At 34.8% G+C, this 12,955-nt stretch overlaps 1 protein-coding gene across 1 annotated transcript in view; it reads right to left on the bottom strand.

Annotated features, from left to right (window-relative positions):
- Window positions 1-10,890, bottom strand: part of Ubr3 (Ubr3 ubiquitin ligase) — a 56,666-nt gene extending 45,776 nt beyond the window's left edge. Inside the window, exon 1 of the mRNA XM_076121857.1 lies at window positions 10,367-10,890. Coding sequence (XP_075977972.1) covers window positions 10,367-10,583 — 217 coding nt within the window. The 5' untranslated portion in view covers window positions 10,584-10,890. The remainder of the gene's footprint in view (window positions 1-10,366) is intronic.
- Window positions 10,891-12,955: the final 2,065 nt, after the last annotated feature.

Here is a 12,955-nt window from a genome sequence, read left to right as displayed (position 1 = left end):
GCCGGTGAATAACACCGTCCGATACGAAACGCACTAATGTCAATGCACTTGCTAAGAAAACTGAGGTCGACACAAAATGTGCGGGTAAATCTTACTTGCATACGAGATGTGAGTACCAAAATGCTTCTCAAATCGGTTCGTGAGTCATTCAGTTTAATGCGCATATCGATATTACAAGTACATGCGTAGAGTCGTGGCGCTAAAAAATGAAATAGTTAGTTAAGTATATTTTTTGAAATTTATGAGTTTAGGGGAGTAAACTCCGCCAATATTTGCTATCGTCAACGTCCGTCCAACAATTTGCGAATACACGCGATATTTGTTATAAAACCGGCGTTTTATTTTGTTCATGTTTGAGTTGTATCGTATGGAGTTTGCTGAACAAACGTGAGCGATGTTGGCGAGACTAATTAAGCCGCACACATCGAGTTATGAGTCTAGAAATGTAATACCAGAGGAAACGTAATCTGACGATAGTCTTGTCTTGCGGGTATAAGAGCTTTTAATGACAGTTTGTGGTAACAATATTCATGCTTCAGTCATTTTTATACAAGGCTTTTTCCTTAAGGCGTGTGTCCCACATTCCACGAAGAAGGCCTGTAAGCATGTTATTTAATTAAATGTAATAAATAAGATGACCCTTTAATAAGGCGTTTACTGAAAAATGTGTATAAAAACACTGGATAACCAGTCTCTTGGACAAGGAACATACAAAGTGGTGACTGACGCTTGGTCAAATAAAATCAGTTTAAATATTTTATCAGGAAAAACATAGACTTAAAACTGATTTACCTATAGATATCTAATAGATACTATTGCGTATAAGAAGTTACAATGAGAATAATTCTACTAAAAACTAATTTCTATAGTACAATAACCAACATTTATTTAGATTGTTTACAAAGCTAACGCTGCTATATATAGCCCATGTTCTTTATTCGCGTGCCAATGACGAGAATCAAGCAAAAAAAAACTTAATGTGTGTATTTTATTGTACCTATTTATAAGTTTTTCCCTACTAACTTCGAAAATGACGTATCTATAAAGATGCAATAAGGTTAAAAACAGCTCATCGTATTTTTCTAAATGCGTAGTTTCTTAAATCAAACAAAAGTAAGAATAAAACTATTTATTAGAATATTTCAAAATATACGTCATGCTTCACGTGTTCTTTTTAAAAGGCAAAGTAACGAGGTGCTAGGTATTTAAGATCATCTCCTGCCTGACATATCAATACCTATACCTAGGAACATACGTAATATTGCCAGAGAATTAAGCTCTCTTTGGGAATACTGTCAAGATTGTTACATTAACAATGTGTTAAAATTACAAAAATTTCATAGCATCACGCTTGTTAATAAAGAAGGCCTAGGCAATTATGGTCGAAACATAATTCTGCGAATCGTAAATTTTACTTCGGATTTCTTGACGTTCTGGCGTAGTTTACCTGCATCATTAATTTGCGATTTTTATATGTATGTTTGTAACAAATCGGCTCAAAAAGTACGGAACCGATTTTAAAACTTATGTCACAAAATGATGAGATTTTCACTTATTAATATAGGCTATTTTAATTGCAAGGAATAAAATTATTTACCCGTGCGAGGGCCGGGAGGGATCTTGAGTGTTAGATAATGTCATGTGAAAGCTTCAAAGTTATAAAAAATATCCACCCGTAAAACATATCATATCACGCGAAAGTTTAAAAGTTATGCATACAAACACTACCTAACCCCAACATGATAGCTGACAATCCTCACGTCAACTTCAAAGCTAATAAAACAACCATATACAAAAAGAGGTCCTTGTCACAAACCTGATAATGAATCACCTGAAGGAAAATAACTACTGCATGATTACTCATGTTCCGATGAACAAAGTCAGGGAAGGTTTAGGACCTGAACAATTAATAACTGCGTAGGGTGTTAATTGGTGTTATTAAATCAAATATCGATACTTCTTTGTTAAGAATAATAATGCGAAATATACTGGTTTGAATATGCATTTTCAACCAAGCATGTTCAATTTGTATGACATCAAAATAAGCGTAAGAAGGGCATTGACACAAAATTGGTGATGACGTTACAAGCTCTCAATGTAGATGATGGAAAGAAACTTTCATTATTACAGGCAACTTTTATCCAGAAAGATATTACGAAATCCAGTAGATTCCCAATAAGGAAAATCTTATAATAATCCTTCAGTGTCACAAACAAATATTTCAATTATGCAAAAGGCTGACCAAAAAAACGTACACAAGAGCAGGAAAATTACTTAGATGTTTCGTGCCTTTATCTATGCGTCAGCCAATGAATTAACTATACAGAATACTATAAATGTATTTACGAACAAAATTATCGTCGGCTCATTAAAGATGACTATTCAAATCGAAATTGTGTGACTTTTCCTCAAGCTTCAATATTGGGGAACTACTACATATTATTTCATAAAGATCACGTTCATGCAAGGTTACAACGATTATCTTGTAATACCAGTCGTTGAATGCAGAACTATTCTTATGTCAAGAGTCCGACTCACAATCGTTACCATCGAACAGGCTTTCAGGACACTTGAAGTTATCTATAACTAGTTACTATCAAAGTAACGATGAGACTTCCTAGAAAATTACTGTCGTATCAACAAGTCTTGTATAACGCAATAAATACCGAATTGATGAAATATCTTGAATCTTGAATTTACCATAATTCCATTCGTATGAGAACTAAATATAACGATTATAAGAATATAAGGCACCCACGTGGGAAGGAAATGATTTCTTATACGTGTGTCCAGCCGGAAGCGATGGATGGCTATGCGGCACTTTGCTCTACCATCAACAAACTTTAATGTCAAATTAACATAAGCTCGTCACCAAAGCTGAAGACCAGCTTCGGCCACTGCCTACTAGACTAAACGATACTGTAGTTACGACTTTCCAACCACTGTTTCTTGACATTTAGCCAGTCATCATCATCTTCATTGGCTTGTTGTGATCTATTGCAGATGATTCAAATGCAATTACGACCTGTCGATCGCGATTTGGAGTACAGAATTTTTTACACATAAAACCGAACATTTCAAAGGTCAAATACACGAGAGGACAACGAATTAAAGTGTCAATGTGACAAGCCTTTTCCTCCTATAACATCCCCATCACGTTGCAAAAGTTCAAGAGATTTTCCCGTTCAGTATCATGTTCGGTGACGTGATACGGCAACGTGATGTCTCGTGCTATTATGATCGGTCACGTTCTGACGCCAGCCGAGCCTGGTGTAGCGCGTGTTTCAGTTCATTTCATACTTTATACGAGGAAACTGAGTAACGTTTATATTTAAGTTATTTTGTAGCAGAAGCTGCTCTGAGGCAAATAAGATCCAATTTGTCTTGCAAGAGATTCTTGGACTATAAAGTTTGTTAACGTTACATAGGTAAATATTACAAATGCGAAAATGAACGTATAGGTATGTTTGTCACTCAATTAAAACTATCTATGTATATTACCTATTTCACAATATTGCCCAATCTTAATACTACTGCTAAGGCAGATGTCATTTTAATAATGATGGATGATTTCCAAATCCTAAAAAAATACTAGACATTGTTTTTCAGAGCCGACTCATGCCCTAATCCAATTCTTCTAGACTCTACACAATAAAAGGTTTATAAAATAACGAAAATAAATCTAACTTCCTATCCTCATCCGTCAAGAACTCAGAAAGTTTATTTGTCCAATAAAAAACTGACTTCCAAAGATTTTTATAAACGTCTATTTTTTTATTAGTTTTTTATAGGTTCAAGTTTAGTAATTTATACAATACCAAGTACCAACGTCCGATTAATTACTTGATAGATATTTTTTACGTATCTTATTACAGTGCACAAATTTATTTGTCTAGGATACAATGTATAATAGAATACTATCTAGTTTAATAAACTAGGGAACAATGGAATGGGATTTTGTTCGTTTTTTGTCGATTTATTTGACTTACTCTTCATTAACTTACCTACCTAGTACCATATTTGTTTAAAGAGGTACCTACTTGTTTTACCCGTGACTGTCCCACTTCTGAGATAAAGCCTTCCCAAATGAGGGAGGAATTAGTCCCGCTTTACTGCATAGTATAAAGCAAAGTCGCTTCCCGCGTCTGTCCCTATATCTGTCTGTATATATGTATGCTTAGATCTTTAAAACTACGGAACGGATTTCGATGTATTTTTAATAGATAGGGTGATCCAATGGTTTATGTGTAAAAGTTGTAAAGGTTATTTTGTAAAAGGTATTAGACAACAATAATGTAACTAGAAAGTTTAAAAGTTACCACGTAAAAGAGTTATAATAAATACTATTATAACAAAGCCGTTAAGTGTAAATGATTATAGTTTATGTGAAGCCTGGCATTTGGGTCAAGCAAGTCAAGTGCGATGACATTGTGAGAGACAGGTGGCAAAAAACGGCTTAGTGGCGCCCTCGTTATAAAAAAAAACTATTATTTTATTCTGTAGCTATTTATTGTCTATGTTCATAGTTTGTTGTCTGTGTTAGTCCACGCGTGGAATTTAATGTTATAGTATCAAAATGATTTTGTAACTTCTTTTTGTTATTTTGCTAGCTAATGGTTTTTTTTAATAATTCACTACATGCTACATGTGAACAAAGTTCGTGTATGATTGTCTGTACGAACTCAATACTAACCGGTTTTTCATGCGGTTTTCACCAATGAACAGAGTGATGAATACGGATAGATTTACCCAGTATTTAGTTCATTAAGGCTTCGTGTATATTGAAACCATTATAAACATAATGTGAAAAGAGCTGTGCCGCGCTCATGCAAAAATGAAACAACGCCTGCCGCGATCAAAATTCGTCTTCTATAAACCAAACTTTAATAAATATCTCAAAGGTCAAAAATCTTCTAAAACTACTGCTACCTACTAAAGCTTTAGTAAATATGACCCGCAAAAAATTATCATGGTAACCCACCCAGGTAATTCTTTTTCAAAACTACCTTTGTACTCATTTAGCCCCAGCGCACCTGATTCATTGTTTACCTGCATTTATCCATTTCGTCACACGCGATGAATAATCGCGGTCGCAGATAATTATGCCTACATAAATATGATTAATCTTTAAAACGTTTTAACAAAGGCTTAACAAAATTGCGGAGTCATTAAACAAGCCAATGTGAGACGTAGGCCCGGCCTTCACGGCACTGAATCTTGACCCGCCCGCGTTGGAGCCAAGGTCGAGGCGAGAACGACTGCGGATAACGATTCCCTAAATATTTTTAGATACGAGATTACTTTTTTGAAACAAGATTGGATTTTTGACGTAAGTATTTAATTATAGATGGCATAAGTTTAAGTGTCGGTTCAGCTGATGGAAAATGCGTCGGATATTATTGTTCGCGTTACTTTAGAACAGAGAAATACATATTAGAACGTTGAACTTCACACGTTCAACCGATAATGCGTTGATGCAAAGACCATACTAAATAAGCAACGCCCATCGCAACTTTCGTTAGGTGTGAACCGACCCTAAAAGTGTATTGCGTTACTCTGAAAAATCCGCATCGAAATCTTGGGACAGGGCACTTAATTTGCGTCCTTCAATTGGGAAAGTTTCTATATGTTCCCAAAGCTCTGTCGCACAAAATTTATTTAAAAACAGGAGGTCCCTTCTAAAAATAAGATCTAAATCTAAATGACCGCATGAAATACGCAATAGGCAGATGATGTTTCTTTCCCCGTTTTAATCACTTTAGGATTGTAAGACACCTGTCTAAAGTCGTTCAATTTTATCATATCAAGAACTAGATTAAATCCCGACGTTGATTAAAACCAAGTTCATTAGTACTGCGACAGATACGCGTGGAGCATAATTGATTTTTTCAACCCTAATGCCAGGATTACGACAAAATGTATCTCATACAAGAAGTGCCATTTATGACGAGCAGGAAATAGGTTCGAGTTCAGTATTTATTTTTATTATTTAAAGTAATTTGAATGACAAAAATGTACACCTGCCTGATTGAAGTAGATGTAAAGGTCTATCAAAAGGTGTGTGTCTCCAACTTAAGATTACTGTTTATCTTATTTAATAACATCGAATTAATTCCGACTACCTACTTTTAATAATGCGAATTCATCTATAAGTAGCTGTAAACCGTATTTTTTGTTTGTAAATGTGGGTTACAGCAGTAAAAAACAACTCGTTTTATTTTCTATTCTGAACACTGCACTGCGTCCAAAACAAACAGTATGCAGGCGTGCATTATCCCGCGTAAATGCCTAGTAAAAGTAGATATATAGTAAGCACTTTTATATGGTAATCTTATGCCGCCGATTAGCTAATTTAACAGCGCTTTTAGCTTAATCGGCTGCCATTAATATTATAATGAGGATAGTTTCTATCTACATGTGCAATAAAACATCCAGGCGGAAGGAGAGAGAGGTCGTAAGTCGATTGCCTCGTTGATGTAACTGTTACAAGTGCGACTACTGAGGGGAAGGTCCGATTCCTCGATCAATAAAATATTATACAGCCTGTAACCGCGTTTTATAGTAGTCTTAATACATTCTGGCATTATCAGTCACTTAATTCACAGGCTACAAAAGTTATCTCTCTTGCGCTCAGTTTTATGCTTGATCTGTCAATAATTTGCCACTACAAACTAAGCAGCTACTGAATACAATTTTCTTATAATTGTTTAATGTAAAAATTACAAGTTTATACAGCAAGGGGAAGCGGATGAAAGGCTTAATATAATTAACTTTTTACCCGAGAACGATCGCCCGATCTAAACGCCTCAGGCGGAACATTTTGTTTAGAAAAAACCTTAGATCCTATTAAACACGGCAGCCCGGCGCGTATTAGCCAGAAGAGACGTATAGACGTCCGATATCCTATTATAATTCTGTGCCAAGGGGAATGTCTAGTGCCTATCGTGTACTAAAACGATTTTCCATTATGGTACGTTTTTAAGACGTACTTCATTGTACAAGTCTCGATACTCTTGAGTGCGCTATGGTCTGTAATGAATGCCTTGTGATTGAGTTGATGAGGACTTCCATCTAATGACAGATGTCTATTGAGTGCAATTGGGATGTACTTATTACATGGCTGTATATCGTCGGCGCTCGATGCCGTCATTTAGCGATCACTGACTGCAGTGAGATCATGCCAACAGAACTATGGACATACGAGTCAATGTTTACCGCAAAAGTTAAATCCGGTGATGTCTAGGTTTTTTTACTCTAATAAATAAATGCTGTGTTAACTAAATTGTACAAAATATTGGTATTGTATAACAAGAAGGCTAAATAAATCATATCTATTAACATTAATTCATTATTCGTCGACATATGCGGACATATTTCATGTAGGCCTTATCCTATAAATAGTGTTGGAATTTTCCTATCTTCTGTACATACGTTCCTTCATTTTTAAATGTGTTCATTTACTTCCTACCTATAGAAGCGTATAATTATTATACCCTTCAATATCAGCTGTCTTTGCAACGAGAATCTAAAATATTCGCCATTTATTTTTGGGTCTTATGTACTGTCGTTTACATCACCCGGAACCCATTCGGTAGTAGTTTTTGCTTGCATCTGACAAACGAAGGGTAAAAGGCTGCATACAAAAGGCTGGTTTAAACGCGAATTGACAGTATTAAGTGCGCTTAACTCTAAATGTAAATGGTTGGAAGTTTTTATTGCGTCGGAATTATACAAACTGCAGTAATAATGACGAATATCATCATACAAAAAAATATGCAGCTCGGAACGCATCGTGAGTCATGTAGGCAAGGCTCAGTACAACATCTGCGCAGAACTTTACACGCGAAAATGGATAACGACGGCCGTCCACTATGTATACTCGTGCCACTGATATTGACATGTATTGTTTACCATTTATGTGCTTTTGTTCATAACTTATTGACCTTTAAGATGTTGCATGCAAGGGCACGTTAAATATTTATTTTATTGACTGTATTGCCACCTGTGATCTGACAAACTTTAGTCAGCTACATGTAAATCGACCTGCCGATTGGAATAAGTAATTGCTTCTAATCCAAATGTTAAAGGCTTCAAAACATAGGCAACAATACCAATAGTACGTAGATGTTTATTTTTGGTAATTGTCTTAGGTAGATGGTATTTCCTATTCATACTCATCATTATAATATACCTATATGACTACTAGGAAATATCATTGGTTTTGGTGTATATTGGGAATAACTACCTATTGCTTTGTTGTAAATAGAAAAGGAAAATATACCTAGTAAAGAGAACTTTGCATGTCTGTGATTTTTTTTTTAAGGTAAAGTAAGTCCTCAACCACTGTACTGCTATGGCAATGCATGGCATTGCATAAAAGAGTCTTTGTTCTTTGGATATAGTCATCAGCTTATAAAAATTAAAAAAATTTTAGATAAAGATATGGTACAACAGAAAAATTCAAAGAAGGAAAAATATCTTCGATAGACCTTCATTTTTAAGTCTTTGGCCTAAGCATGTAAAAATAAGCAAGCAATTTTTAAATTTTTCCTTAACCTAAATTTACAGCACTGATTATGCTTACATATTATTATATAGCACCTAACTGTGATGCAAATAAAGATAAGTGACATAAAAAATCCAAAGCGTAACAAACTACAAAAATGCTTTGATAAGATATCAATGTGGTAAACATCAACACTGATTGAACGAGGAAAGAGGCATCGCATTGTTTTGTTTACATGCAAATATGTGCTGGGATATACTGTGTATTTCCTGTTTACGATCACCACTGTTATTTAAGAGATGAGTCCTTTTAGAATTTTTAATTAAGTAGGTACTTTATTTAAAGCTGTTTACAATTTTGAAATATTGTGTTCATTGTGGCAGATAATGGCACTGGACAGACAAGTTTGGAAGGAAAGAGGCGAGGCCTTCGCCCAGCAGTGAGACACATAAAGGGCTTATAAAAAAAAATTACAACTTTACACATAATATTATAGTGAAACATCTAACATCATTTGGTCAAAGTGTACTCTACCAAGCCTGTCTCAATATTACACCTACATAGACGACTAAGTAATTTCATAACTTACATACACATATCCATCAAAATTAAACTGTCTTTACAATAAATACTCAGTACTGAGAAAACAACCATAAATAACAATTACATGTACAACTTTTGCTAATTATACAATATTGAGTCAAAACTGGTACCTAAAATAATTTCATACCTAGTTATAAGGCATAATGTAGTTTTCCTACTTTGTCTTTAATAATGCTGTTATATCAATATTCTGCACATTAACACTCCTCAATTTTTCTAGAACAAATTATGATTCAAATATAATCAGCAAGTCAATAGATTTGACGTTTTATTTTGTATCTGATGATTTAACATTGCAAACTGTGTTGGTAACTGCTACATTAAAATCAAACTACTGTATAATGCTTTATTAACATTCCTGTGAGGGGTCACGGTTTTTGTGTTTCAAATTTCAGAAATTATTATTATGTACATATGCTATATCATATTTCCATGGAGACAGAGAAGAGGGAAGTCTTTATATGGGATACTTAAGATAATAACTAGATACCTGTTGGCAGGTACCTATATACTAAGATCATTAATACAATGGGTAGAAATTAGTATAATATTACTGTATGTTTAATCTTTTCATGATATTTCATGTTTTAGACCATGTTTGACAAGTTAAAATGTAAAAAACTGAAGAAGATTTGTAGGTGTGTTGACCATGCTCTGGTTTATGTTTACTTTTTTGTTATCAAAAATGTCTTTTGAATGTGTGCAATTCAGCTGGTAAGTGCTAACCTATTTCACCTTTTTGTTCAAAATAGCTGTGCATAGTAAAATATTGCTAAATATTAAAAAATATTATGTTAAACAAAATTATTACCTACCACCATTTCATAGCACAAAGTCAACTTATATTTAGGCATATATAAGCCTTTTATTTTTACTGTAGTAGAAAATAAATAGATTTATGTAAAATGTTACTAACAAATCTATGCATAACATCCCAATTCCACTTATTTACAATACTAAAAACATTTCTGCAAGTCACAGATTTACTCTACATGTAAAAATCAGGTCAACATTCTTTGTTTTTATTATAAAAATGCTTTGTACACTGCAAAAATGCATGAAATCAATACATTGTTACCATCACCCAACAATAGTTATTTACAAGTTTTATAAACAATGGAAGGTCGTGCAGTCTGCAGCCTCAATTAATCATGAAAACAACGCAATTGGTGCAATAAAATCGTCATAACTTTTGTTCATAACCTACAAACTATCATAGACGTATTTTGAAGAGTACAGTTATCTGACTATGCTTACCAATAGTTGCGAATTCGTCGGGCGTTCTCCCGCCGGCCAACAGCCATCGACACCAATCTATTGTCTCCCACTCGTCGATGGCCTTGCTCGGGTTCAGCAGCACGTCCAGCAACGGACCCAAATGCTGAGGGGAACCGTTCTCACAGTCCGCGTGTATGTAAGCGGCTGCGCCCCGTTTACCCTTTTTCATCAACACTTGAGCGGTTGAATTTGACATTTTGTCACTTTGATCACCACAAAACTATGTAATCACACTAAACACATAAGTCACCGTATATTTCGGTCACTCACGGAAGAAACACTATTTCAAGTTTTACATAAGGCAATGAACTGCGATCCGTAACGACGTCGTGGTGTAACATTTTTGTAATTCACAAACGTTATTTCGGATGAAACTACATTAACGCAATTACTCTAAGCATAGAACAATCACTAAATAGAGGAAATACGTATAAATAACACCGTTTTATTGAAAATATGCAATGCAGAAACAACTCAGCCATTCGTATGGTGTTCTCAATGCAAAAATAAAATTAAACTCTAGTGTCATGGGTCATGGCGTATACCAGTGGAAAAAAATAAAAGCTCTAAATATTTTGTCGACAAAATATTAATGTAGATATTTTTGGTTCATCAAATAAAAAGTTAATTTCAGAACATAAGTATTTTTTTTGTGGGGTTATGTACTAAAATAGACCATGTAAATATACTTGATATCATACGAGAGTAAAGCAGATTTATCTTTTTTGTTACTTAACACTTTTATGTAGTGGACCTAGGTTAAGTAGTGTTACAGGAAATAACATAATAACTAAATATTCAATTTTCGTATCTCATACACATTTATCTGCTAGATACTCTTGATTCACAACATATTGATTGCCGGTTGTACTCTGAAACTACTAATCACTATGCAACACTTAAAATACAGTGCAAAATATAAATAAAAACTTTTAATTGTGAACCACTTGAACTAATTTCATAATAATAGAAGTAATCAGTACTTTTTATATCGCAAACAGTACATATTTTAGTGGAGTAACGAGAATATCAATGATAATTATACGTCGCAAAAGCCTAGAGCTCGAAGTGAAAAAGGCAATTTCAAGTGTCAAGGCAAGATGACATATGACGTCACGTAGGTACTAAATATGGCGGCTAGTGACGGCAATGTCGTCAATAATACGAAATTTACAAAATGGCTTAATGCTGAAATACGTCATTTTTACTAGCTTCCCCATCATCGTCGCCGTCTAAAATCTAAATTAATAACTGACGACCATATCAATATAAATTATTAGCATCTGTATTGTAGGCTAATCAATAGATTCAACGTAGATGCAACATTGTTTTGATGATCAACTTTTAAACGACGTCAGGAGATTATAGAATAATAAATTAATATGCCCAGGCCTTATTACTTCTTATCCGGCTGAGGTATTTATTGGTTCATCGGATTGAGACATTCTATAGGCCGACGTTATAGTAAAAATACAGATACAAAGGCAATAGAAAATCACTAACTGTAACTAAATGCGAAAAAAATGCGATTGTTGCCCCATTGCTAATTAAAAACGTGCAGGAGCACAAGCTAACATACCTACGCGGTAACTTTACATGTTCATGTACCTAATAACGAGAAGCCTGTCCAAAATAACTACCTAAATTTCGTGTCTCAATAAAATAACCTTCGTTTTAAAAATGCCCCCTTTGCAAAATAAGAAAGAAAGGTCGGACACCAGACGATTCAAGTGAAAATTGATTACGATGCACGTCCGGCCAGACAGTGATCTTTCAACTGGAGGAAGAATTACCACACAAGCACAATAACCCTGTAGAAAAAGAAATTACCGACATGACACCGGTAGTCTCAATGCCGTTGAACATGTAGACATGTAGTGGGTTTGATTCTCAGACAGAGTCGATACATAAAAAATCCAAATATCGTGAATAACGGCTTCAGGAGTTCGATTTGTAGTGCTTGAAAACTGAAATGCTAGGGGTTTCACAAGGGAGGTATCGAGAACAGATTCCAAATGTTTTAGAGTTAGCTTGAGAGCTTTACCCCTAAATTCTGTAATTCTAGTCTTTAGATCTCAAACTTCTAGAACACGAAGCCATATCGCGGACGTCAAGTTTACTGTGGGACGCATTAATCCTTCGAGATCTCGCCGATGTCGTCAGTAGTTCTGAAACAAATCAATAAAAATCTTTATTGAAATCAGAGTAACTAGAACCTAGAAGAAGCTTTGTCGTGAGCATTTCGATACGCTATGTGTTATCCACTAAAGGAGGGTGAAAATCACGTAAGTATTTTTTTAGAGTGATATATTTTAGGTGTATTAAATGTATAAATGGATAGTGAGTTAAACGCTGACATTAAAGACTAGAAACCATTTTGTTTGCAAATTGAACGCTATAAGCATACCAAGCATATTTCATAAAACCGCAAGCTGGCTTATCGGGAAGCAAGCAATAACAAAGTAGCCGACCGAAAGCTGGACATCGTTGCGTATTCATTCTGATAATAGGCCACCGCGTGACCCCAACTTGATAGGCACAAAGGAACACGAACACTTGCCAGTAGTC

The sequence above is a fragment of the Anticarsia gemmatalis genome, chromosome 13 (genome assembly GCF_050436995.1).
Source record: "Anticarsia gemmatalis isolate Benzon Research Colony breed Stoneville strain chromosome 13, ilAntGemm2 primary, whole genome shotgun sequence".
NCBI classification, from domain to species: domain Eukaryota; kingdom Metazoa; phylum Arthropoda; class Insecta; order Lepidoptera; family Erebidae; genus Anticarsia; species Anticarsia gemmatalis.
The sequence above is the reverse complement of the archived record's forward strand: the minus strand, read 5'-3'. Positions and strand labels throughout refer to the sequence as shown.